Genomic DNA, 25337 nt, shown 5'->3' with positions numbered 1-25337 from the left:
ACGAGATCAATTAGGCAAGGAAAAGAAATAAAAGGCACATAAATTTGAAAGGATATAGTAAAACTATAGCTGTTCACACATAATATATTCTCATCTGTAGAAAACTCTAAAGAGTCCACATGAAAAAAATGGTAGAATTAATAAATCAACTTAGTAAAGTAACAGAATACAAAGTCAACGTGCAAAAATCAGTTGCATTTCTAAATATTCACAATCTAATACAGAAATTACAAAATAACTTTAAACCATATAAAAGAACAAAATATTTAGCAGTGTATTTTTATATTATATTAGTATTACTGTATTGTTAGTATTATATTAGTATATTGCTAAAACGTCAATATGATCCAATGTACTCTATAAATTCAAGGGAATAACTAACAAAATCCAAGTGAATTTTTGAAGAGGTAGAAAAACATATCCTAAAATTCCTACTGACTCTAAACAACCAAGGAATTTTGAAAAAGCAGAACAAAATACTCACATTTCTTGATTTCAAAACTTTCCAAACTACAGCCATCAAAAATGTGCTACTAGCCTCAAGATAGTCATGTAGGTCAAGGGAATACAACAGGCAGCCTAGAAATAAACCCTCAAATATATGGTCAACAACTTTCTGACATGGGTGCCAACACCATTCAATGGGAAAAAGGTCAGTCTTTTTAACAAATAGTGCTGGGAGAATCAGGTATTTATATGCAAAACAATGAAGTTGAGCCCTTATCAAACACTTTATAAAAAATTGACTCAAAATGGATTAAAGACCTAAATTTAAAACTTAAAACTATTAAAATTTTGGGAGAAAACAGGACAAACATTTTTGCAATATTAAATCTGATAATGATTTCTTAGTTTTGGCACCAAAAATATAATAACAACAAAAGAAAAAACAGAGAAATTGGACTTAATGAAAAATTAAAATTTTTTGTGTATCCAAAGGCAAAACTGGGGCAGGTTAAACTGACATTTGGGATACCTGCATCCCTTATAAGTTCAAGTCCTGGGCTACTCCACTGTTAATGTGCCTGGGAAAGCAGCACACGATGGCTCAAGTACATTAATTCATGCAATCCAATTGGGTGAGTAGAATGGAGAACCTGGCTCCCGGCTTCAGCCTGGCCTGTCCCCAGCTGTTTGAGGCCATTTGGGGAGTGAATCAGTGGATGGAAAATCTCTGTCACTTTGCTTCTCTAATAAATAAATCAGTCTTTTTTTTTTTTTTTAAGATGATATCAACAAACTAAAAGATAACCCACAGATGTAATTTTTCATTTGGTATATATTCTAGAATATATAGAGAACAAAAATTTCAACCAAAAAATCATGATCCAACTAAAAAATGAGCAAAGAACCTAAGTAGATAATTCTCAAAAAGCAGACCTTAATATAGACACTTAAGGACATGAAAAGATTATCAGTATTACTAATCACTACAGAAATTCAACTCCAAGCTATATCATTAGGATGGCTACTACCAAAAAAAAAATCAAAAACAGCAAGTGTGGGCAAGGATACAGAGAAATTGGAACACCTGTGTTCCATTGGTAAGAAAGTAAAATGATAGTCACTGTGCAAAAACAGTATGGTGGTGCCTCAAAACATTAAAAACAGAAAAATTATATAGTCTAGGACTCCCACTTTTGGGTACAGGAGGTGTTTTCAAAAACTTCATGGAAAATGTGTATTATGAAAAAACTTTCCAAGGAATTCAAATTGTTTTTACCCTAAAATAAACATATCTTCTCATTCCATTACTCTCCAGACTTTTTAAAGTTACCTAATACATCCAAAAGGCAAGCAGGGTATCAAAAAAATATTCACAAATCCATGCTCACAGCACATTATTCACAAAAGTAAAAATCTGGAAGCAACATAAGTGTCCATCAATAATCAATGAATGATACAAAATTTGGTGTGTATATGTACAGTGGAATATTATTGGCCATTAAGAAATAAGGAAATCCTGACTTATGCTACACATGATTAAATTAAGGACATTATGCTAAATGAAATAGCTGGTCAGAAAAAGACAAATAATGTAGGATTGCACTTATATAAAGTTCTTGGACAAAGCTATAAAGACAGAAAGTAGAAAGATGGCTGCCAAGGGCTATAGACTGGAAAGAATTGGGAGTTAATTGTTTAATGGGTATAGTCTCAGTTTTGTAAGATGAAAAGAGATAAGAAGCTGGATGGTGATAACAGCTGCAAAACATTATGAAAATATTTAATATCACAGAACTATACTCTTAAAAAGTTAAGATGGCCAATTTTTCATCATGTATATTCTACCACAACAAAAAATTGGGAAAATGTTTTTTTTTTGCCAGGCAGAGTTAGACAGTGAAAGAGAGAGACAGAGAGAGAGTTACAGACAGTGAGAGACAGAGAGAAAGGTCTTCCTTCCGTTGGTTCACTCCCCTAATGGCTGCTACGCCGATCAGAAGTCAGGAGCTGGGTACTTCCTCCTGGTCTCCCATGTGGGTTCAGGGACCCAAGCACTTGGGCCATCCTCCACTGCACTCCCAAGCCACAGCAGAGAGCTGGACTGGAAGAGAAGCAACCAGGACTAGTACCCGGCACCCCAACCGGGACTAGAACCCAGGGTGCCGGCACCACAGGCGGAAGATTAGCCAAGTGAGCCATGGCACCGGCCGGGAAAATAGTTTTCAACTTCAAATCTATTCTAAGATATATAGTTACAAATTTCTAACAGTTGAAGTCATCTTAAATAACTTGCAGTGTCTCGTGATATATTCCTATGTTACCTCCATCATATACTCATTTTGCTTCATTAAAAAAGAAATTGCATGGAGCAGGGGCAGGCATTTTGTATAGTGCTTGGGATCCTGCATCCCACATTGGAGTGCCTGATTCAAGTCTAGGTTCCTCTGCCTCTAATCTAGCTTCCTTCTAATTGGCACTTTGGGAGGCAGCAGATGATGGATCAAGTATTTGGTTCCCTGACAACCATGTGGAAGACCTAGGCTTCTGCCTCTGGCTTGGCTGCTGGGAATGTTGGGGGCACATGAGAAGTGAACCAGCAGATAGAGGATCTCTGTCTTTCACATAAAATGAAAGTAAATAGGGCCGACACTGTGGTGCAGCAGGTAAAGCCACCTCCTGCAGTGCCAGTATCCCATATGCACCGGTTTCAGTCCCAGCTGCTCCGCTTCTGATCCAGCTGTCTGCTTATGGCCTGGGAAATCAGGGGAAGATGGCCCAAGTCCTTGGGCCCCTGCACCAGCGTGGGAGACCTGGAGGAAGCTCCTGGCTGCTGGCTTCAGATCAGCGCAGCTCTGGCCGTTGCGGCCAGTTGGGGAGTGAACCAGCGGATGAAAGACCTCTCTCTCTCTGCCTCTCCTCTCTCTGTGTAACTCTGACTTTCAAATAAATAAATGAATAAATCTTAAGAAAAAAAGAAAGTAAATAAATAAATATTCTTTAAAAAAAATTGTGAGTGGGGCCTTTCCTTAGGATGCCCGTGTTACACATCAGAGTAGTTGGGCTGGATTCCCAGTTCTTGCACCTGACTCCAATTTCCTGCTAATGCCCACCCTAGGAAGCAACAGCGATATCTTAAGTGGTTGGGTTCCTGCTACTCATTGTGTTCTCAGTTCTCAACTTTCACCTCAGTTCAGTCCTGGTCATGGCAGGCAATTGAGAAATGAACCAGTAAGCAGTTGGAGGTGCTTGCTCTCTGCCTCTCAAATTAAAAAAAAAGCTTTTGAATTATTGTATTTGGGTATGCAATATACATACAAGCCTATGAATAACTTTTAGAATCTGTCTCTGAAGATAAAAAGCACACAAAGAATAATTTCAGGAGAAAACAAAGAATTCAGGGATTCACTTAATATATTTATCAGCTGCTCAAGCTAAGAAACTAGGGATAGTGTATTTTAATGGAAACAGTTTGAGAAAAGATCAGGAGAATAAACTTTATTCTACCACTGTTTGAAAAAAAATTTCGTAACGTTTTTATTGCATCCAAATTAAATTTTAAAATAAATATTAGGTCCTTAAAACTAAAAAACAGTGCCAAACATAATTCTCCATGGAATAGATATTGTTCTTTGATAAAGAGTAAAATAATTTGCTTATGCTATTAAAGAAAGTACATTTCTAAAATAATAATTATATTTCAATAGCTTTAAAGAAAAGGTCTATTAGATAAGATCTGGTTAAGGCCAAGTATAAACCTAGAAATAAACCCAACAGTAGATTCATGCAGTATTTGGGAAGAAGCACTTGACTACTAAAGAGTAATGGTTAAAGTAAATGAAAGGAAAGAAAATCAACTTTATCGATAACACTAAATCAGAAATTAGTATAATGGTAAATAATTACAAGAATTGTTAAATATTTGGGACCAGCCTGTGCCCCAGCAGACTAAGTCACTGCCTGCAACACCAGCAACCTATATTGGAGTGCAGGTTTGTGTCCTGGCTGCTCAGCTTCCAACACAGCTCCCTGCTAATGTGCCTGAGAAAGCAGAAGATGGTCCCAATACTTGGTCCCCTGCCATCCTTATTGAAGACCAGGATGGAGTTCTGGCTTCAGCCTGGCCCAGCCCTGGCCATTGTGGCCATTTGGGGAGTGAAATCTGTGGATTGCAGATCTCTGTGTCTCTCCTTCCTCTCTCTGTTACTCTGCCTTTCAAATTAATAAATTCTAAAAAAAAAAAAAAAAAAAAATTGTAGGTACACAGAAATATGCATTAAAGAAACAATATGGTAGAATTTACTCTGGAAAAATTTAGAAAAACAAAGTAGTCTGCACATTTTCTTCAGCGACAATCCTTGTCTTACCCTCCGGGAACCCTGTCTGGACGCCCACTACTGACACAGCTGGCTCCGTAACCGGTACAGTCTCCACACACAGTGCACACCATGCACTGCTCCAGCTTCCACTTATGCATGCCTGGAGGGCACATCATGGACTTCTCATCTTTTTCATCTAATTCTTCCTCCAGGTCTTCATCCATTGCTGTTGCCATATTTTCGATTCCAAATCCTATTTGACAGATCAATTTATAATTTTATGTAGATTATTTCCATGCCTTAAAAATGAGTAATTACATTCCCCAATTTTTTTAAAAAAAAAAGGACACCATAGTAATCCAAGTGATTTTTACAACATAATAATAAAATGTAAGAGTGACAAAAGTACATTTTAATTTAGAGACCACTAAATGCTATCTTCATTTCCTTGCTACACAGGAAGCAGGGAAGGCTATTGTCAAACAGCTCTTAGCTGTTCCTTTCTGGCAATAATACTTCTAAATTTTTTCTGGTTCTAGTTTCTCTTTTCCACTCTTAGACCAACACTTACGTTCAACAGATCAAAGAAGCCATCCTAACCACACCACTCTAAGCCAAGGGTTTTCCAACTCTAGAAAACTCTCCCACTGCCAGCAATCAGCTTCCTAACACAGATATTTACCTGATAAACTGATTATATTCAAACTTCCAGTATCTTCCAATATCTTTGGAAGAACAAAACCCCCCAGCAAGAGACAGTCACAACATGGCTCCCCATTTCCTTCAACCTCATTTCTTCCAAGGAAACCACAATCCACATGAACCCTAAATTCCTTCTATTCTTCAAATATCCTGTGTCCTCATATGCTCAGGGTTCTTGGGCTCTCTTCCTCATTTATAAGATGCCTCTCAGAGCTGGTATTGTGGCACAATGGGTTAAATTGTCACTTGTAACATTGGCATCTCATATCAAAGTGTGGTTTTGTGTCCTGGCTACTCTGTTTGATTCAGCTTCCTACTAATGTGTCTAGGAAGACAGTAGACTTTGGTCCAAGTGCTTGAGCTCCTGCCACTCATGTGGGAGATGTAGATAGAGTTCCTGGCTCATGGTGTCAGCCTGATGTAGACCTGGCTGTTGTGGACATTTGAGGAGTAAATTAACAGATGGAAGATCGCTCTGTTCTTGTCTCTCCTCAACCCCCCATGTGTGTGAGTCTGTCTGCCTGCCTCTCCTCTCCCCACTATTCTATCAAAAAAATAAATCTTTAAAAAAGAAAAAAAAGTCTCTCCTTACCTCATCTACCAGCAAAACTCCTTTATAACTGCTAAAAATTTCCTCAGAAGACATTCCTATGAAAGAACTTAGCACATTTTCCAGGGAGTAAGTCACTACCTCTTCCAATCCATTTATATCTTAAATACAACTTTTTTTTTTTTTTTTTAAGATTTTATTTATTTATTTGACAGGTACAGTTAGACAGTGAGAGAGAGAAAGAGAGACAGAGGGAAAGGTCTTCCTTCCGTTGGTTCACTCCCCAAATGGCTGCAACTGCTGGAGCTGTGCTGATCTGAAGCCAGGAGCCAGGTGCTTCTTTCTGGTCTCCCATGCGGGTGCAGGGGCCCAACCACTTGGCCCATCTCCCACTGCTTTCCCAGGCCATAGTAGAGAGGTGGACTAGAAGAGGAGCAACTGGGACTAGAACCGGCGCCCATATGGGATGCCGGCACAGCAGGCGGAGGATTAACCCAGTGCGCATGGTGCCGGCTCCTCAAATATAACTTTCAGATTGTGGTACAACACATTCAACTATTTTTTTTTTAAATACATAGTACGATCCGGGGATTTCTTCATGGTAAGAATCAGCATCACACTTTTTGTAAAGGGCCAGATTATAAGTAACCTACGATTTGTGGTATACATAAATCTGCCATATTTTTAATAATGCTTTACAAGTGTAAAATTCATTTTTAGCTTACTGAGTTATATATAGAAACAAAGCATCACTTATTTTGAAAGACATAATATTTGGGGCTAGTGCTATGGTGCAGCGGGTTAACACCCTGGTCTGAAGCGCCAGCACCCTATATAGGCGCCGGTTTGAGACTCGGCTGCTCCACTTCCGATCCAACTCTCTGCTATGGCCTGGGAAAGCAGTAGAAGATGGCCCAAGTCCTTGGGCCCCTGCACCCACGTGGGAGACCCTGAGGGAGCTCCAGGCTCCTGGCTTCGGATCGGCGCAGCTCCGGCCACTGCAACCAACTGGGGAGTGAACCATCAGATGGAAGACCCCCCGCCCCCTGCAACTCTGTCGAATAAATAAATAAATAAATCTAAAAAAAAAAGATTGTATTTTTTTTTAAAGAAAGAGGTAATGTTTTGCAATACATTGTTCTCAAAAACGGATGAGAAAACACAAATTTTAACATAAAACGTTAAACACTTACCTTTCCCTCCTTGGTTCATGGCACCTGTGTCTCTTCCACACTGTCCTTTATTATTCACACCAAATGTCCAAACTTCTCCATTCTTCATTAAAACACAAGTGTGAGCCTTACCCATAGCTACCTGAGTTACAAAATGGCCTTTCAAATCAGTTACCAAACCTATAGAAAAGATTAAAACTTGGTAAAAAAACAAAACAAAACAAAACAAAAATCTAAAAAGCCTTTCTAAACCTAGTAAATGAACTATCACAATGTAGAACTTTTTATTTCTGTGGCAAGATAACTCCCCAAAAGTGAAATGAGAAGCCAAAAGACTGGCAGCACATTACTAAATTAATTTTGCTAACTTTGTGAAAAATGTAGCTTTATCTTAAAATGCTATCATCTAGACTTGGGACAAGTCTTTACTATAGCATTAGTTCAAGTTTAGGCTTCCTAACAGCTTGCTCCAAATACCAATACCTCCTAACAACACTCGGGAGGGTCAGTGGTTCTTCAGCTTTTACTGGTCTGGGATAAATGGAGAACATAATATTTTTTAAATTAAAATATTTGTCTTACTAAACTTCAAACAGTATCAATCTCCTATCACACTTTGAGAAAAAGTGTTCTACATTATTAGCTCAGATATCATAAAGATAGTCTTCCCTTTCACCTTATACTACTAACTTAGGTTCACAATTACAAATTTCAGTGATTACACTAGTTTAGTCAACTAGAATAAGTATCAATGACTATAAATCAACTTTGCTAGGAGAATCCTTGTCCCAAGACATACCCTCTAACCCATGGATATGCCACATGAGCACCTGAGTCTAGCAGACTTCCACAGAAATAACAGCTAAGGCTAGACACCCAGGTTCTATGATTAGCTCTGCATGGAACTATGGACAATGCTCCATGATATGAAATTAGATTTCTTTGTAAAATGCTTTACCTTTGGAAGGAAGTGGGAAACATGAATAGACACTATATAACAACTGTTAATTTTCTAGATCTATCTTTGTAACACATAATGACTAGTATTAGACCTTCTTTGCGTGAAAGTAAAATGATGCTTAAGTTTTTTTAAACTTACTTGAACTGTCAGAGTAAATGGCATCTTTTCCAAACATGTATAGCTCTCCATCTTTAGAAATAACAGAACTACTTCCATTATTGCATGCTGTATAGACTACAATCTTTCCTTCCATCTTAATTATCTTTTTAGGTTTATAGGGTTTCGACTGCCGTCTGCTCTTAGCTTAAAAAGAAAAGTAAAATTAATTTAAGGCACCTATGTAAAATTAATAATACTCACTTATATATAAAGCCTAAGGAGAAAAACATTACTTGCACTAATGATGCATTTTGTTTATTTTCACAAAAGCCTCGGCTTCTCAAAACATGAATTATAGTGAGTCAACCTGACAACCTCTTCTGGTCAGTTAATATTTAGGCTATTATTGTCAGAACCTCCTTCTTTGCAGCACACTAAAAATTCCAATGGAAAATATCAGTTTTCTACTAAATTTCTGGGGGGACACAATAGGGTTAGCTTTCATATCATCTAAAGGACTTAATTACCTTATATTATAATATATATAACATATAATATACAAATTATATCTATATGTATACATATACACCCATATCTCCATATTCTTTTCTCTCAAGCTAACTCACAGGTATTCTTATACTACATCCTGGAATATAAAGTAAGTTCCTCATTCACTCAACATGTATTTATCAAGCGTCACACCATATCAATGAGATGGTAAAAAAGAGATACATGAAGGGACTTCAAAAGTTCATGGAAAATGGAATTAAAACAAATTGGGGGAGAGAGGGTTTTGGCCTGCCAGTTAAGATGATGGCTGGTTCAAGTGTTCAAGTCCCAGCTTCAGCTCCCAATTCTAGCTTCTTGTGATACAGACCTGGGAAACAGCAGTGATGACTTACTTAAGTGGCTGAGTTACTGTCAACCATGAGGGAGCCCTGCATTGAGTTCCTGGCTCCTGGATTTGGCCTGGCCTGCCCCACCCATTGTAGGTCTTTCAGAAAAGAACCAGTGAAAAGAGCGCTCATCTCTCTGTCTCTCCAATAAATTAATAAAAAGATAAAGAGAATAATAAAAGACAAGTTTATTTTGGTGTGAAAAATTCTGAAATCCATGCATAATTTTTTGTAATATGCAGCTCCATGAAGGTTCTTCTTGAAGACGCTTTATATAAATGGAAGGAAAGGCTGGCACTGTGGCTCACTTGGCTAATCCTCCGCCTATGACGCTGGCACCCCGGGTTCTAGTCCTGGTTGGGGCGCCAGATTCTGTCCCGGTTGCTTCTTTTTCAGTCCAGTTCTCTGCTGTGGCCTGGTAAGGCAGTGGAGGATGGCCCAAGTGCCTGGGCCCTGCACCCGCATGGGAGATCAGGAGGAAGCACTTGGCTCCTGGCTTCGGATTGGCACAGCATGCTGGCCGCAACGTGCCAGCCGTAGTGGCCACTTGGGAGGTGAACCAATGGAAAAAGGAAGACCTTTCTTTCTGTCTCTCTCTCTGTCTAACTCTGCCTGTCAAAAACAACAACAACAACAACAACAACAAAAAAAAAAAAACAAAAATGGAAGGAAAGCAAATAAATCTACCTGTGGGAGATTCAAGCAACCTCTGTTCTCAAAAACTAAGTCCTTGAAATAAGCAAAAGACGATAAACTTCAATCAGTTGCTCCCTCAATCAACCTTTTTCCTCCATACTTTTCAGAATAAAAATATATTGCTGTGCTACGGCTTAAAACACCATTTTTAAAAATCTAACATAATCTATATATCAAGCAAAGCAAGGACACTGTTCTTACACTGTTAAAAGGAAAAACTGGCTGGGCTAAAGCTTGTGAGTGATGGTAATCTATTTTATGGCTAATTTTAGAGATTTGTTCTAGGATAAATCATTTTATATAACTTTTATTTTATCTACTAACTTCAAAAGCAAATCACTGGAAAAGACTACTCCGATGTGTTACAATGCATAAAATAAGTGAGAAGTTACAGAAAGAAAAAAAAAGCACTTTGTTACAAATATAGCTTTGTAAAACTGTGTTTCATACCTTTGTCAAACCAATGGTACTACTATAGTTTCAATGATGTGTTTACTTTAAAATTTAATGTATATGGGTGAAACGGTCATTTTTCCATTCAATTATTGTTTATAGCCTATTGTCTTATATTCCCACTAAACTAGGTTCTTTTTGCTTTATATTTGTTAAGCTTCTCATTTGGTGAAGCATTAAGCCTTTTTACTGTAATGTAAATTTAAAATGTTATCTCAAAAACTTAAAAAGAAGAGAAAGGGTGGGAAGGAGGCAGGGAATATCATCATATTCTGAGAACTGTATCTATGAACTATATTATATTGCATATGTTAACAACTAATTATTTTAAAAACACTTTGAAGACTCTGAAGTATATAAAACTAAGAGATAAAGAAAACTGTTCATATTTTCACTGCTGAGTGATGATTTGATCATAGACAAATAAGAATATTAACTATAACAAACACTGTTATGCAAGGTCGCCTAACATTTATCTTCATTCTGAAACATATTCCTTTTAACGTTCTGAGTTTCCTAAAATAACGTTTTAGAAAAAATAAGCTTTAAAAATAATACTAACTGACACAATATAATAAGCATATATTCTCAAATGGATAGCCATGTATTCATAAAATATAAAAATCCATGAATACAACCTCCAGGATGAAATCAGAAATCATATTTCTTCAATGAACAGCTTACCACCACCATCAACCAAATACACCCCAATGTAAAATCCTCTCCAAACTTGGAGAGGTCAGTGTTATGGAAATTGATAAATTTTATGCTAATAAATTCCCCCAGTGCTTTACTAAATGCCCAATTGTTCAGTCAACTTACTTGACTCTCCATCTTCTCCTTTACTAGCAGATCCTGTAAAGAATATGCTTCCATCTTCTGCAACTAAAAGGGCATGGGAGCCATCATGTCCCACTGAGAAGTGCACTATCTTTGGAGATTTCGTAATTGGTAGTTCAACCCATTTTCCTGCTGAAGGACCACCTTGCTTGATTCCAAGACTCTGGTATTTGCCAGTGTAATATATCTTATATAGTAAAAGAACAACAAAAAAAATTATTCTGCCTTTTGGAAGAGTGTACCATGTTTCAGAGGAAAAAAAAACTTCCATATTTTATTGAAAAAAACAAAAATATCAAAGAACCCAAACTCTAACACTATTTGGCTTCTGTGAGCTAAGCAAGATCTCTGCAAAAAGATACAGCTCATAATGGCTATCTATGCAAAATACTTAATTTTCCTTGTTCATATTTATCTTGATAAATCTATTTTATAAATATGTTCCAAATTCACAATAGCGGGAAATATATGAAATTTTCAAGATATTTTCCCTAGTTGTAAAAACCTGCATGTACAGTGTATTTGCCTAATAACTGCAATTGTCAGAATTCTTTTAAGTACCTTCTCTTCACATCCACTACATAACAAAAAAGCTTCTATCTCAATGGACTGATCTGATCTCTACAACTCTATTACACATGTTCCTACTTCCCCAACTTATAGTCTGGTTCTGCACATTTTTAAGAATTTACAATCAATCACTACCCTACTCATCAGAACAAGCAAAAAATATTAACTCACTCCAATTTAAAAATTATAAAATTCCATAATTAAATATTTCAAAAAATATAATCTTAACTATCACAACTTTGTCTTATACTATTTCAATATGAAGAAAGTTTTACCACATTAAGAAAATTTAAATCAAAATCAAGATTAATTTCAAACATGCAAACTATATAAACTAACCAATGGATTTTAGCAATCATCTCTTAAAGCAGAGAATGTTCATTTTTAATCCAAGAAGAGTAATTTACCTTTCCATTTGCTGTTTTCATTAGTGCAAACTCTCGTCCTGCACCAAGAATTGCTGATTCCTCATCAAATCCTGTACCTAAAATGTATGACTAATAAATACTACTGCATTTCTAACATGAATAATTTCAAGTACAACATGTACTATTTTGAGTGATTGAAGTTATTTTAGTTAGTATCACTCAAAATCAAGGATGACAAAATTTTATGTCACATGCCTGAATTTTAAAAAATATTAATGTTACTACAAGGAATGATAAGGTTATTACAGTCTTCTTAATTTGTTCTAAATGAATTTTTAAAATATAAGTTAAAAAAGTAAAAAATTCAATGCCAGCAATATTTCTCTAATTCTCTGTTCCATGCTTTTTTTCTACAGGACATTTTTATGTAGCTGCTCTATAAATTTGAATACACGTATTTGTACAAACACATACAAATATGTACATTTTAAAATTATAAAACTCTACTTAATACTTTATATATGGCACATTTTTATGATTTTATCCATTTATATACACTACTGATTAATTTCTGGGCTTTTAAAACTTACAACCTGTTATCTCAATTCAATATGTTTCCTATAGAAGAATTACAGAAATACTACGTAACTAAATTTAAAAATTCAAAGTGAAACACTAAAATCAAGTTCATTAAAATTACTGAGATAACAGTTCAGAAAAAAAATGGGTCTTGGAAAGAATCCCACAGTTCAAGATCAGCACTTATATTAAACATTGAGGGGCATGAAAAACCAAACCTGGGGCCCTAATAAGAACTAATGTTCCTAATTACTTCTAAAACATTGTGAGAGTAATTATACTAAGCCCAAGAAATGTTCTTGGGTTGCTATTTTTCTGTATCTAAATGAAAGATGATTGATCAGTTTGCTAGGTCAATTACATGCTCACAACCTATGGGATCATCCTGTGGATACCCTGCAATTTTGTTCAAATAAAAATTAAGAGAACTATTATACTGTTGTAGTAACATTTAAGCTTTCAAAATTTTTACATAATGAGATAAAGATAGAGTGTATAAGCTAACGATGCCCATCGGTACCCATCTTTACTTCTCATTTCAATTATTTTCCTTTGTTCTAATCAAAATTAATTCTTATGTCATACCATATTTTTTAGTTACTTACACATATCAAAGTTGTATTTTATATTTTAACAACTATTTTGTGTTACTATAAGACAAACTGCTGAAAATACAATGTTCTTTTTTAAAGAAAAAAGAATCTGAAAATTAAAATATGGATTAAGCCCTATTTTGCCATCTTACTTATAATATGCAAATCCTTTTCCAGATCAAATAGTGAGATACCACAGGCATGTAAACACTTTCTGGCCAGTTTAAGTTGTAATTCTTGTTGCAGCACAGGTTCAGTGCTTGTGGCAAATATTCTGACAACAAAGCCATCCTAAAGGAAATAAAATATACACAGAATTATGTTTTCACAAATTGGTATTTAAGGTTATATATTCTAATAAAAACAAAGTGATTTAAAAGAAGGGGGTTCCATTTACACCAATTACTCATGATTCAGAGTACTTACATCTCTTGAGGCAGCAATCTGATTAATATATTCTCCATCAGTGAATAAAATATTTTGACCCTCAGTGTGGCAATCTGTGCAAAGGAAGATAAACTAATTAATTATATTACAGTATAAATGAACACCTCACAAAATGACTTTAATCCTCTGCTGAAGTCAGAAAGAGAGTTCTCCACGCAATAAGGACAAACAAACTCAAAAAGAGACTGTGCTTTTTAATAAAGAGTTACAAATTAGCAGAAACTAAGTAACTAATGACTATTATTACAAATTGTGCTTACATTTATAAATCTTCCACAGTCAAGGACCTGACAGCCCACCTAATTTCAAAATGAATTAGTATTAGCTAAGAGTCTGATAGCAAACATGCACCACGATGAACAAACTATAATGTTGGTTATAATCATTTCAACACAATCACATGCAATGTAGGCAACACTCTACCCTCAGACATCACAGTCATTAGTGTCACAGGAAAAAATACAGACAGACCTAACGCTTCTGTATTTGAGGTCTATGGTGTCCAAATACAGGTATCCCTTGCTTTATAAAATAGATGATATTCCAAACTAGTACATTTCTCACCTAGAAATTCAATGTTTATTTCCAGCACTTTTATCATTTAGTATGCTCAAAACTTTTAAAATGTTCATCCTCCAGAGAAGACAAATCTATGCTTCTTTCTTTTTGTTTAAAATGGTTATTGATCTTGGCTAGTAGTACCATATTTTGTTAACATCTCTATAGAATAGTGCAGTACATACTTTACCAAAATAATGTACGAGCTCAACTAGAGCAATGGATATCAGTATTACAAAAGGACCACCAAAACATGTGTTAGTGATTGCTACTAAGTAACACAAAACTAACAAGCAAAATCAGCATTTAAGTATAAACTGTATACTTTTAGAAAAATAAATGTTCAGCAAGCAAGTATAAAGGCACACACACTTCCCAAGTAACTGCAGAGAACTAGGATGAATCTCTCCATTAATCACAATACCAAAAAAGCTGCATTTCATTTCTAGTTGCACCTGAGTCAACAAAACATAAAATTCTGCTTTTTGGAATGCAGTAATGGAGCCCACCCAAATAGATTATTCTATATCTTTGCCCAGGAGTTTCATACTAGCATACTTCCTTATTATCAATATGCAAAACACAGGCAGACCCTTACCAAATAGAGAATTCAGTGATCACAAACTGGAAATAGAAACTGGGAGACAAGGCCCACTGGTAGCCCAAGAGACTTGGTAATCAAAGAGAGGAGAAATCGAAAGAAAGAGTTCCTAGTCCACTGTACAGAATACAAAGAGGCGCAAGAAAGATGCTTCTCAAGCTCTAAGCAGTAAGATTTTAAACTAAAAAGCAAAGAAGAAAAACTCATTATAATTTCAGATAAATGCAAGGGTGAGGGGTGAAGCGGCGCAAGAAGAGTAGCAAAAGCCTCATGATCTGAGGCAACTTGTCACCAGGCTTGGAGAGTAACGACACAAGGACACAGTCTGAAAAGTAAACCAAGATATAAAGAATAAAATGACAATTATCAGGAGCATAAGTATGTTTTAAGTTCATCAATACTAGCTTGCATTTTTTTATTTATATATAAACTAGACTGTAAGGCTTGCTGGAACATGAAGCTCAAGGAATTGTCTGATTTAGGTCAATCTTAGAGTATGCACAACCTTCTATAAATCTGACAATTCACTTCTGCTGTGTCTCAATGGGAAAGCCACAGAGCAGAGCTGTTAAGGTACTATGAAGAAAATGCAGGCCGGGTCAAAGAAATGAGAAAATGACAACAGGCTTCTTCAGGCTTGCGGGATGAGTCTTTGTGCCACGTGATTTCAAGATTTTCTCTTAATGCATTCTTTATCAGTCGGGGAACATGACAAGACAGTATCTTCAGGAATATGTCAAGCAACATTTGTCAATTCGGAAGACACACAGTATGGGACTATCCTCCCAAAGCTTGCTTCATTCTTCACCATGAATATAGCACATATTTATCAAACACAGAAAGCCACACTTGTACTGTTAAAGTTGCATGTCATTTGTTAAATGATACAGAGGGACTTACACTGAACAAGGACATTTAACAAATCATTTCTTTAACGCATGGTGGTATAAAAAAAGAGCTTTAGGTAGATATTTTCAAATGTCTTCTCAATCAAAATCTATTAAATGAGTAGGTTTTCTCATGAGTAAATCCTTTATATTAGTATCCATCTGTTGGGGGTAGTGGATGGCATTTATTAACTTAGAATTTTTATTCTATGACATCCATCCTCAAATGACTTGCACAAAGTGAAACAGAGATGCACATTACAGAAAGCTCCCACTTCACTGTGATAATCAATGGAATATATTTTCTGAACATGGAACCAATGGAATGTATTTTGTAAAATGATGCTGTAGAAGATTATTTAAGGGCCTAAAAACCAATTGAGGATATTAAGTGAAAGGAAATAGGTTTAAAAGCAATATGTAGCATATGATAACTTTTTTATAAATATGCAGCTATGCATATAGGGAAAACACAAGGCGGCTATTTATCAATATGTTAATAGTGTTTTTTATAAGGGAAGTCAGGTTATAATTATTCTCTTTATTTTTGCTCATATTTATTTTTCTATAATACAGTTGCCTTTAACTTATGTGCATGTACACTTTAATATATGCATATTAACATACACAAACACACACACACACACATACACACACACATATATATACCCATGGAGAGGGGACATGTCAATATTAAACAAACATAAAGTTACTACTTTTGTTGTTATTAGGACAACAGACCTGGTCCAAGACATGTGACTAAAAAATAAGAAACAAACAACAACAACAAAAAACTTGTAGATCATCTGCAAATAGTTTTTACAAAACTACTTTATTAAGTCATCTGCTTTCCAAAGCTGCCTTATTTGTAAAGTGGACATGAAAATGTGGCATTGACTTTAATATGATATCACATACATGAATTTGGATACATGTATAGATATCAAGGTTCATAAATGTTTCATAAATGTTGTAAGAATATTTTAAAAATTAACAAGCAACCTGAGAGTTGTCATCATTCTCAATGTATTCCTAAAAGTATCACTTTTAGATAGTCAAGTACCTAGAATAATATTGCTGCTTACCATGAAACTACTGCTGGACATATTTAAGATTTCAATATAAACAACTTGAAAGTATCAAAGGCATAAGCAAATTCAATGACCTTACATTAGAGAATATTTTATGCTTTTGCCCAGTATACCACAAAATTTGAGATCTACTACTTCAAAATATATATTTATCTGCCACCATCACAAAATCAAAACAAATGAATTGTATCCAAAGTGCCATATCAGAGTATTACTAAAAAGCATATATGATGGCCTTTTTAAAAAAATTTCTGACCCATCCTGAACTCTGTCACTCAAAATTCTGTCAAATAAACAGGAAAACTCAAGTTTATTATTGTTAAAGTAAAACTAACCAAAAGGTTCTTTGTATAGGGTCATATGGGAGCCAGAGCTGTAATTTTGTCAGGAGCAACAGAGTAACATCACTCCACTAATTCACAGCTCAACCAATCTTGGTGGGGAAAGGTTATGTTCAGGATTAGGCCACAGATGTGGAAGACTTCAGAAATAAACATTAAAACTTATTATACTTATCTCTGATGTCATCACATGTATTAACTTTGTATAGACCATAACCCATCTTGCATGTCAAGATTTTTTAAACTCATTTGTAAGCAAGCGTTATTTCTTGCTAGTCATTCTTTATGTCTAAATAGCCTAACATGCACAATTCTTAAAATCAATTGTGAAGGAAAGGAATGACCAGTGGAAACGTACCTGGTAACATTACAGTACCATCCTGCTCCAGTGTTTCAGGGCTTATTCTTATGGCTGTCATGCTGTGGTTATTCACATCTCTATACAATAAATAACCCTGATGACAATAAGATATTTCCCAGGTTAAAATATTTTTTCAGTACCAACTCAGGAGAAAAAGCAGCAATAGAGTTCCATGTTATAATTTTTTGAGATATGAAACATTAATATTGATGTCTAAAAAACAATAAAGACTAACAATATAAGAAATGGGTATATTCTAATAAAAGGAAGGGTTGTACAATACTGGAAGTCAACTTACCATATTTCCCATAATAAATATAAGGTATATGAAGAAACAGGAGAATACAGATATTGTATCTAAAATGACAATATCACTTGCCAAATAATATAAACGATCACTGATACTTTAACAACTATTTTAAGGAAAAAATAACTAAAATTTCTAAATGAATACATAAGTGGTTTTAGATAGGGTGATATGCCCTTGAACTCTGTATCTTATTCCCATTTTTCTGCTAAATATCAGAGGGACAGGTCAGTTAACTGAGTTGCCCAAAGCCATATAGCAAATAAGAAGCAGAGCCAGAACTAACATTGAACTACTTACAAATACAGCATCATTGTTACAGACATCAAAATATACCATCTCTGTTTCAATAGAAGTGCTATCACTTATTCTTTAAACAGTTTGACCCACATATTTTAAAAGGTAAGGAAAAGTAGGTTTATTATGGATATTATCCTACCTGAGCATACCCTAACCAAGACTTTTTTTCTTTTCTGTTTCTGATGCGAGATGTAGAATTGTATATATGGCCCTGCAAAACAACAAAAAAAGTCTTACCAACAGTTTCATAATCAATAATTAACAAAAATAATATAAACAGATAACGTGTATTGCATATTTTCAATTATGATTTTTAAAATTACATTAAAATTAGTACACTAAAATTGAAGGTAGAAACAAAGAAAACACAATTCAAAAGGCAACAACTCCACAGGATTAAGAACTGTAAAGAACCACATTACCCTAACTGTTCCACTGTATCCAGAGCCTATTTTGTATAATCCATCCTTGCATAAAAGATAAAGAAAAAATCCATCATTCTGAAGTAGACACTGGTCATCTTCATCAACAGTTATTTCTTTTAATGGCCACTTGTGCATTAATGCTGCTTTTTTAATGCCATTGCTAAACCAATCTTGAATTTGAATTTTTCCCACCAAAACTGCTTGTACACTTCTCTGTAGTGAATTTAGTATTGTTGGCACCTATTCAATAAATAAGAAAAAAAAAATTAAATGCATTTTTTCAAACACAGAACAAAGATACTTTTGTAATGTATCATCATTTGTAAAAACATTAACTGTTCTGAAGTATGTTTGGCATGCCTTCAAAAAGATCAAAAAACTCAACGTTCCTCTATTAGAAGCAAATCTCAACTAAACTAGACTTCCTTAATCTAAGCATTTTTGCCATTCACCAACTCCACAGAATCATGGCCATTATTTCAAGTACCATCCTGTCTCTACAAATGTATCCTTGCCTTGTGGAACTCAGACTGTAATAATTCATCAGACTTTCTCACTCCCTATCCATGTTTTGTATCATTCAAATTTTATCTTTAATATTTCTTCTCTTTATCTCTCTGTGTTGTGTACTGGATTTCTTCCTCTCCATCTTTCAATTCTGTATTTCTACCTTCATCCATCTTGTATTTTTTTTTTTAAGATTTACTTATTTATGTGAAAGGCAGAGTTATAAAGAGGCAGAGGGAGAAAGGTTTTCCATCTGCTGGGTCACTCCCCAAATGGCTGCACAAGAGACGGAGCTGAGCCAATCCGAAACCAGGAGCTTCTTCTGGGTCTCCCATGCAGGGGCAAGGGCCCAAGCACTTGGGCCATCTTCCACTGCTTTCCCAGGCCATAGCAGAAAGCTGGGTAGGAAGTAGAGCAGCCAGGACATGAACCAGCGTCCATATATGGGATACTGGCACTGCAGGAGACAGCTTTACCTGCTACGCCACACTGCCAGCCCCAAGTTTCTAATTTTAATTACTTGATTTTCATTTCTAAGTGCTCAATTTCTTTTTCTTTCTTAAAGATTTATTTGAAAAGCAGAGTTACAGAGAGAGGACACACACACACACAGAAGGAGAGAGAGAGAGAAAGAAATTCTTCCATGCGCTGGTTCACTACTCAAATGGCTGGGTGAGGTCAAGCTGAAGCCAGGAGGACCAGGAGCTTCATTCAGGTTTCTCATGTAGGTGGCAGAAACCCAAGCACTTGGGCCATCTTCTGTTGCTTTCCTGGGTATAGTAGCAGGGAGCTGGATTGGAAGTGAAGCAACTGGGATATGAATTGGCACCCATATTCGATTGCCAGTGTTGTAGGTGGCAGCTTAACCTGCTAAGCCACAACAGCGGCCCCATTTATTTTCTAATCTGTCTGATTTTTAAAAATGTATTTTTTATTTGAGGAGAGAAAGGAGAGGGGGAGAGAGAGGGGGAGAGAGAGGGGGAGAGAGGGGGGAGAGAGAGGGGGAGAGAGAGGGGAAGAGAGAGGGGGAGAGGGAGGGGGAGAGAGAGGGAGAGAGGGAGAGAGGGAGAGAGGGAGAGAGGGAGAGAGGGAGAGGGAGAGGGAGAGGGAGAGGGAGAGGGAGAGGGAGAGGGAGAGGGAGATCCCATCTGCTAGTTCAATCTCCAAATGCCAGCAACAGCCAGGGCTGGACTGGGGACAGGACCAAAGCCACGAACTGTAAAAACAATCCAGGTCTCCCATACATGTGACAGGCATCTAATTAATTGAGGCATCACCACTGCCTCCCAGGATCAGAACTGGAGAAATCTGCAGTCATGATAAGGAAGCAAAAATTGAACCCAGGTACTCTGATGTGGGATGCAAGTGTCATAACTCTTAGGTTAAGATTACTTTTTATATTTTTATTCCTTAATGATACTGTTGACATTTTCTCTTATTACTTTACCCATATTAAACACATACACACTCTATATAAAATAATTTTAATATCCAAAGACTTGGTAGGATAGCAAACTCTGAATGATAGTGTCTTTTTTCCATGTGTTCTTTTGTTAATTTGAGAGCTAAAATGCAGTAGTATTTTCCCTGCAAGAAACCTGGAGTTCATCCCTCAAAAAAGGATCTTAGCTCCACAAGGTGCCTTTTGGGGAGGAGACTAGCATTGTGGAGCAGGAAGTTTGGATCACAGCTTGCAATGCTGGTATTCATACTGCAGCAGCAGTACCAGCTGCTCCACTTCTGATCCAGCTCCCTGCTAATTTCACTGTCAAAGCAGTGAAAGATGATCCAACTGCTTGGGCTCCTGCCACCCTCCGGAAAGATGTGGATGAAGTGCCTGGCTTTGGTTATTGTGTTCATTTGGGGAGTGAACCAACATATGGAAGATCTATCCTTTCTCCTTCCCTCCTTCCCTCTCGGTCATCCTGCCTTGGAAACAAATAAATCTTCTTTAAGATTTTTACTCATTTGAAAGGCAGAGTGACAAACAAGAGATCCAGAGTGAGGGAGAGAGAGATCTTCCCATCACTGGTTCACTGTCTGCAACCTAACTAACTCTCAGTTAAACTTTTTGGAATAGAAAGGTATTAAGTATTTGAGTTCCAAAACAATTTAAGAAAACTTAAAAGACTTGGGGAAGACTTTTCTTGCTCAGATCATGAAGCTGGAAGACAGAAAGGGGCTAAATCATGAAGAATGTTGTAAGCTACATTAAGATAATTAGTTTCAATATGGTGTTTTGGCTGGGATTGTAGTAATATGGCAGGTCTGCAGAGAACCTCAGTATTCGATCTGGGGATCTTTTTGGTTTGAGTGGATGTTCATAGAATTAGTCAGATATGCACTCAAATTCTGCCTTTGTTATTTGCAGATCTCCATGCCATAACTATACTAAACTTCTTTCAGACTTCAAAAATTCTACTCTTACTCTCACCTCCATAGCTCAGCAAACGAGGACCTAGAACTTTCTCCATCCACATCCTCAATAGCAACACTTTCTCTCTCTGGAATGGCTAATTTCAACTCATTGTTGAGATCTCACCTCGTCCTCTTGGAGGCTTTCTGTGAACCTAGTTCATGCACTCCTGTTATGGCCTCAAATATCATTCCTAAGTCTTTATAAAAATGAATCACATGCAAGTGTAACAAGCTCACACAGCTGTGGGCACTATCCCGTTAAAATCTGGCATATGATAGCTCAGTGTTTGCGTTATCTTTCTATGATTTAAGTAGTAGTTACATATCTAAAACATATGTTCAAATTAAACATTTGCTGAATCCCGCCAGCACATCCACAGAACACATTCCCTGCATTACAGGAACTTAAAACCATTAAGGACTATTCAAAAAGAACAGGAGGATTCCAAGCAGGGCAGAAGAGGGAGAAAGAATAGAGCAAAACTCTGGAACGAAAAGTACTGTTCATGTTTGACAGAGTATTCAAGATCATTGACTAAGTCACAGAAAACAACCAATATACTCCTTTTGCTATCTTTAGCCTGCTAATAACAGGATAGAGGCAGCCTTTCCACCTGCCCTGAAGGTTGTTCAAGGGGCCAGAGAAGAACAAATAATCAGGACTTAAAACTATAGCTACTTTCTCAATTTCCAGAACAGTCCAAAAGAATTCAATCAAATTTGACTATAAGGAGGATTCCATTTCCCACCATAAACAATGCTGAAGAGTTTTTTTATGGTATAGTATTAAAATAAAATCATTAAAAATCATAACCAACCAATCAAAAATACAGAAGACTGATATTATATCCTTTTTCACTAGAAAAAGATACTTAAAACTATGGAGATCTAGAATTGAAAATTCTGGGAAGATGGGAGCTGGGGGGGAAGGAAGAAGGTAAGAATGCAAAGAAAGAAGGCTGAGGTATTAATACAAAGAATAGGTGAAAGATTTAGGAGATTTTACAAAATTCATTTATTTCTCGTTAATAATTCACAGTTAAACACATATGTACCTTAACTCAACTACAATAGATTATTTATAGTTGAAACAACTATAATGATTAAGAAAAAGCCAGGAATTCCTACTAACAGACACTGAAATCAAGCTCCAACTTGACATCTTACAAATTTCTAAGCACCTGTGACTATAAAATACCTGAATAGCTTGGCAAGCATGGCTACCATTGTTGGTGAGGATAGCAGAGATGGCTTGAAGTGTCCTTCCTGTTTCTCCCCAGGAAGCTACCAGACTAAAGAGGCAAGCACAGGAAAGTGCTGTCAGGGACTGGCCTGTGCTGTCATTCATTCCAGTACTTCGAACAGTAATTTCCAAAAGGAGCTGGAAGAGAGACTCTGTGGATAAAATAGGATTCAATTAGGTTCATTTCACAAACAGAACAGTATATGTTTATTTATTCATTTAATTTTACTCTGTCTCATTATAAATCAAATCTAAGGCACCTGGAATACTTTGTATTAGTTTCTAGTTACCCTTCTTTACCCAAAACTTTATAAACATTCAAGTGACAAGAGCCTTAGGGAACATTTAGTTCAACTCCTTCTTTTTTAAAATGAAGAAATGAAATCTAAGGCCATTTAAAGTAACCTTACCTAGAGGGATTCACATATTCAAGAAACTCATTCAATAAAGTAATAGGTTACTCATTGTATTTTACCTTTCAGATTGAGAGGAGTATGTGCTTCTTAAAATGTGAAGCATCCATAAAACTATATATAAACTTAAAAAGCAACAGCAGAATACTTACAATATGTGCTATAGTTGGCTTCAATACAAAACAAGCTTTTAACATTGACAAAAACAGCGGTTCATACTTAGAAAAGGAGTATGTAATTGATTTTTACCCTAGAAAAACCTCTAAGTTAATAGGACAAATATTCTCCTCCTGTAATAGATAATAAAATTGAGATACTGGGAGGCTAAATGATTTTTCCCTATATCATAAAGCCATTTAGTGGCAAAGATGGAAAAATAGCATGTGAATTTCTATGACCAGCAGAGGTCTCCACACAAAACTTTTCAACAACTCCACTCAAGACTGAACCAAAAACATCTGCTGAATATTTCTTCCATGGAAATGAAGGGGGATTTGAAAAGTCCTTAAAGAGGTAAAAGTCAGAGACAGAGAAAAAAAAAATCAGAGAAAGACAGAAAACTAAAAAGATGGAGAGAGAGAAAAGAGGAGGGATGGAGACAGGTCAGAGAATCAATGTATCTTAATCCTCTGCAAACCAAAAGGGCCGCCTGTGCTTTATTTGGTTCACTCAAAGAAACCCAGGGTCCCCTACCAACCTCTAATCCTCCAAATCTAATCTCATATTAAGCCCTGCCTATTTTACTCTCTAATACAACCCCCGCCCCGCTTATCTAATCACCATCTTCCCAGTCCATGTGATCTATCATCATCTCTTAACTGAACTACTGAAGTGTTCATTATCTCTGACCATTTTCAAAACAAAACTCCAGCTGTCTACTTAAAATCCATTAATTCCTTTAATTCCTCCCTCATTCCCTCTTCCACTCTTTCCTTCCTCCTTCCACCCTTTTTTGTACATCCTTCATTTCCTTTTTTCTATCAGTTTTCCCTTTTTCCATTAGTCCTTCATTGGTTTGTACACTCTTCTTAACCTTCCTCCCTCCACCCTTCCTTCTATCTTGTAATAATTCAGCAAATATTTACTGAATTCTTACTGCACACTAGGAACTACTGTAGGTTGGGGTAGTACACTGGCAAATGAAGTAAGGAGTGTTTCCATCCTCAAGAAAGTTAGACATGGAAGAACACAGTCAATAATTTTAAAAATCAAGAAAATAAGTGCTACTAAATAAATCTTTAAGTGCAATGAGACAAAGATTTTTCATTCTTCCCAGCACATTAACCACAGTCCCTAACATGGCCTATAAAGCTACACTTGTCCTTACCCATTTTGTCATCTATAGCAAGGCCTCCCCTCCACTCTCCATATTCTAGCCATATTCATCTTTCTCCATTCTCCTTCCTGTGTCAAGACCCTACCACAAGCTGTCCCTTATGCTTGAAACAAAGAACCTGGTTCATTCCTTCCTATTCATCCTACAAATTTTAAATGTCACATCATCAGAAAAGCCTGTTAAAGACTTTCAGAACTCCCTCTGCTTTCCTCTATACTTTTTACTTGTGTCTGTAATTATGCTCTATGTGGTTGTCTGATGCTACAACAGCAGAGAACATAGGAGGTGCTATAACAGTTCAATGAATACCTGGGAACATAAATTTTTTAACTTTAAACTGAACAGAAAGACATACGGAAATGACTGTTTTTAAGTAGATGAGTTAAAAATCAGAACCCAGGAGACAAGCATCTGGCCTACTGCTTAAGATGCCACCTGTGATGCCGACATCCCATACTGAGGGGCTAGGTTCAAGTTGTGGCTCTGCTCTTGATTAGCTTCCCACTAATGTATACTGTGGGAGGAAGCACAAGAACCCACACGGTTCTGTCACTCACATGAGAAACCCAGACTGAGTTCCTGGCTCTTGGTTTGGTTTGGCCTAGCCCATTTTCAGCTCTTGCAGGCATTTGGGGAGTAAACTAGCAGATGGGAGATTTCCCTCTCTCTTCCTCTGTGCTTCCCTCTTAAATAAGTATATTTTTAAAAAAATCAAAATCAATTTGCAAAGAGAAGCTTGGTATATACTAACTATCAAGGGAGGCCAATAGTAAGTTATAAAATATGCATATATTTTAGCCGGCACCGCGGCTCACTAGGCTAATCCTCCGCCTTGCGGCGCCAGCACACCGGGATCTAGT

General features: G+C 36.4%; 1 protein-coding gene across 22 annotated transcripts in view; it reads right to left on the bottom strand.

Annotated features, from left to right (window-relative positions):
* Positions 1 to 25337, bottom strand: part of MYCBP2 (MYC binding protein 2) — a 304484-nt gene that overhangs the window by 208809 nt on the left and 70338 nt on the right. For 21 of the 22 annotated variants that reach the window (XM_051850575.2, XM_051850577.2, XM_051850583.2 and 18 more), the window contains exons 5-15: positions 22684 to 22880; positions 18558 to 18800; positions 18275 to 18346; positions 17526 to 17622; positions 13669 to 13742; positions 13395 to 13533; positions 12110 to 12186; positions 11115 to 11319; positions 8287 to 8451; positions 7209 to 7367; positions 4812 to 5016 (exon numbers count right to left, since the gene is read on the bottom strand). In XM_051850575.2, the coding sequence (XP_051706535.2) occupies positions 4812 to 5016; positions 7209 to 7367; positions 8287 to 8451; positions 11115 to 11319; positions 12110 to 12186; positions 13395 to 13533; positions 13669 to 13742; positions 17526 to 17622; positions 18275 to 18346; positions 18558 to 18800; positions 22684 to 22880 (1633 nt within the window). Of the gene's footprint in view, positions 1 to 4811; positions 5017 to 7208; positions 7368 to 8286; positions 8452 to 11114; positions 11320 to 12109; positions 12187 to 13394; positions 13534 to 13668; positions 13743 to 17525; positions 17623 to 18274; positions 18347 to 18557; positions 18801 to 22683; positions 22881 to 25337 lie in introns of those variants that run through there. The other variant, XM_070048702.1, reaches the window with a different exon arrangement.

This window comes from Oryctolagus cuniculus, chromosome 9 (genome assembly GCF_964237555.1).
Source record: "Oryctolagus cuniculus chromosome 9, mOryCun1.1, whole genome shotgun sequence".
Classification (NCBI taxonomy): domain Eukaryota; kingdom Metazoa; phylum Chordata; class Mammalia; order Lagomorpha; family Leporidae; genus Oryctolagus; species Oryctolagus cuniculus.
The sequence above is the reverse complement of the archived record's forward strand: the minus strand, read 5'-3'. Positions and strand labels throughout refer to the sequence as shown.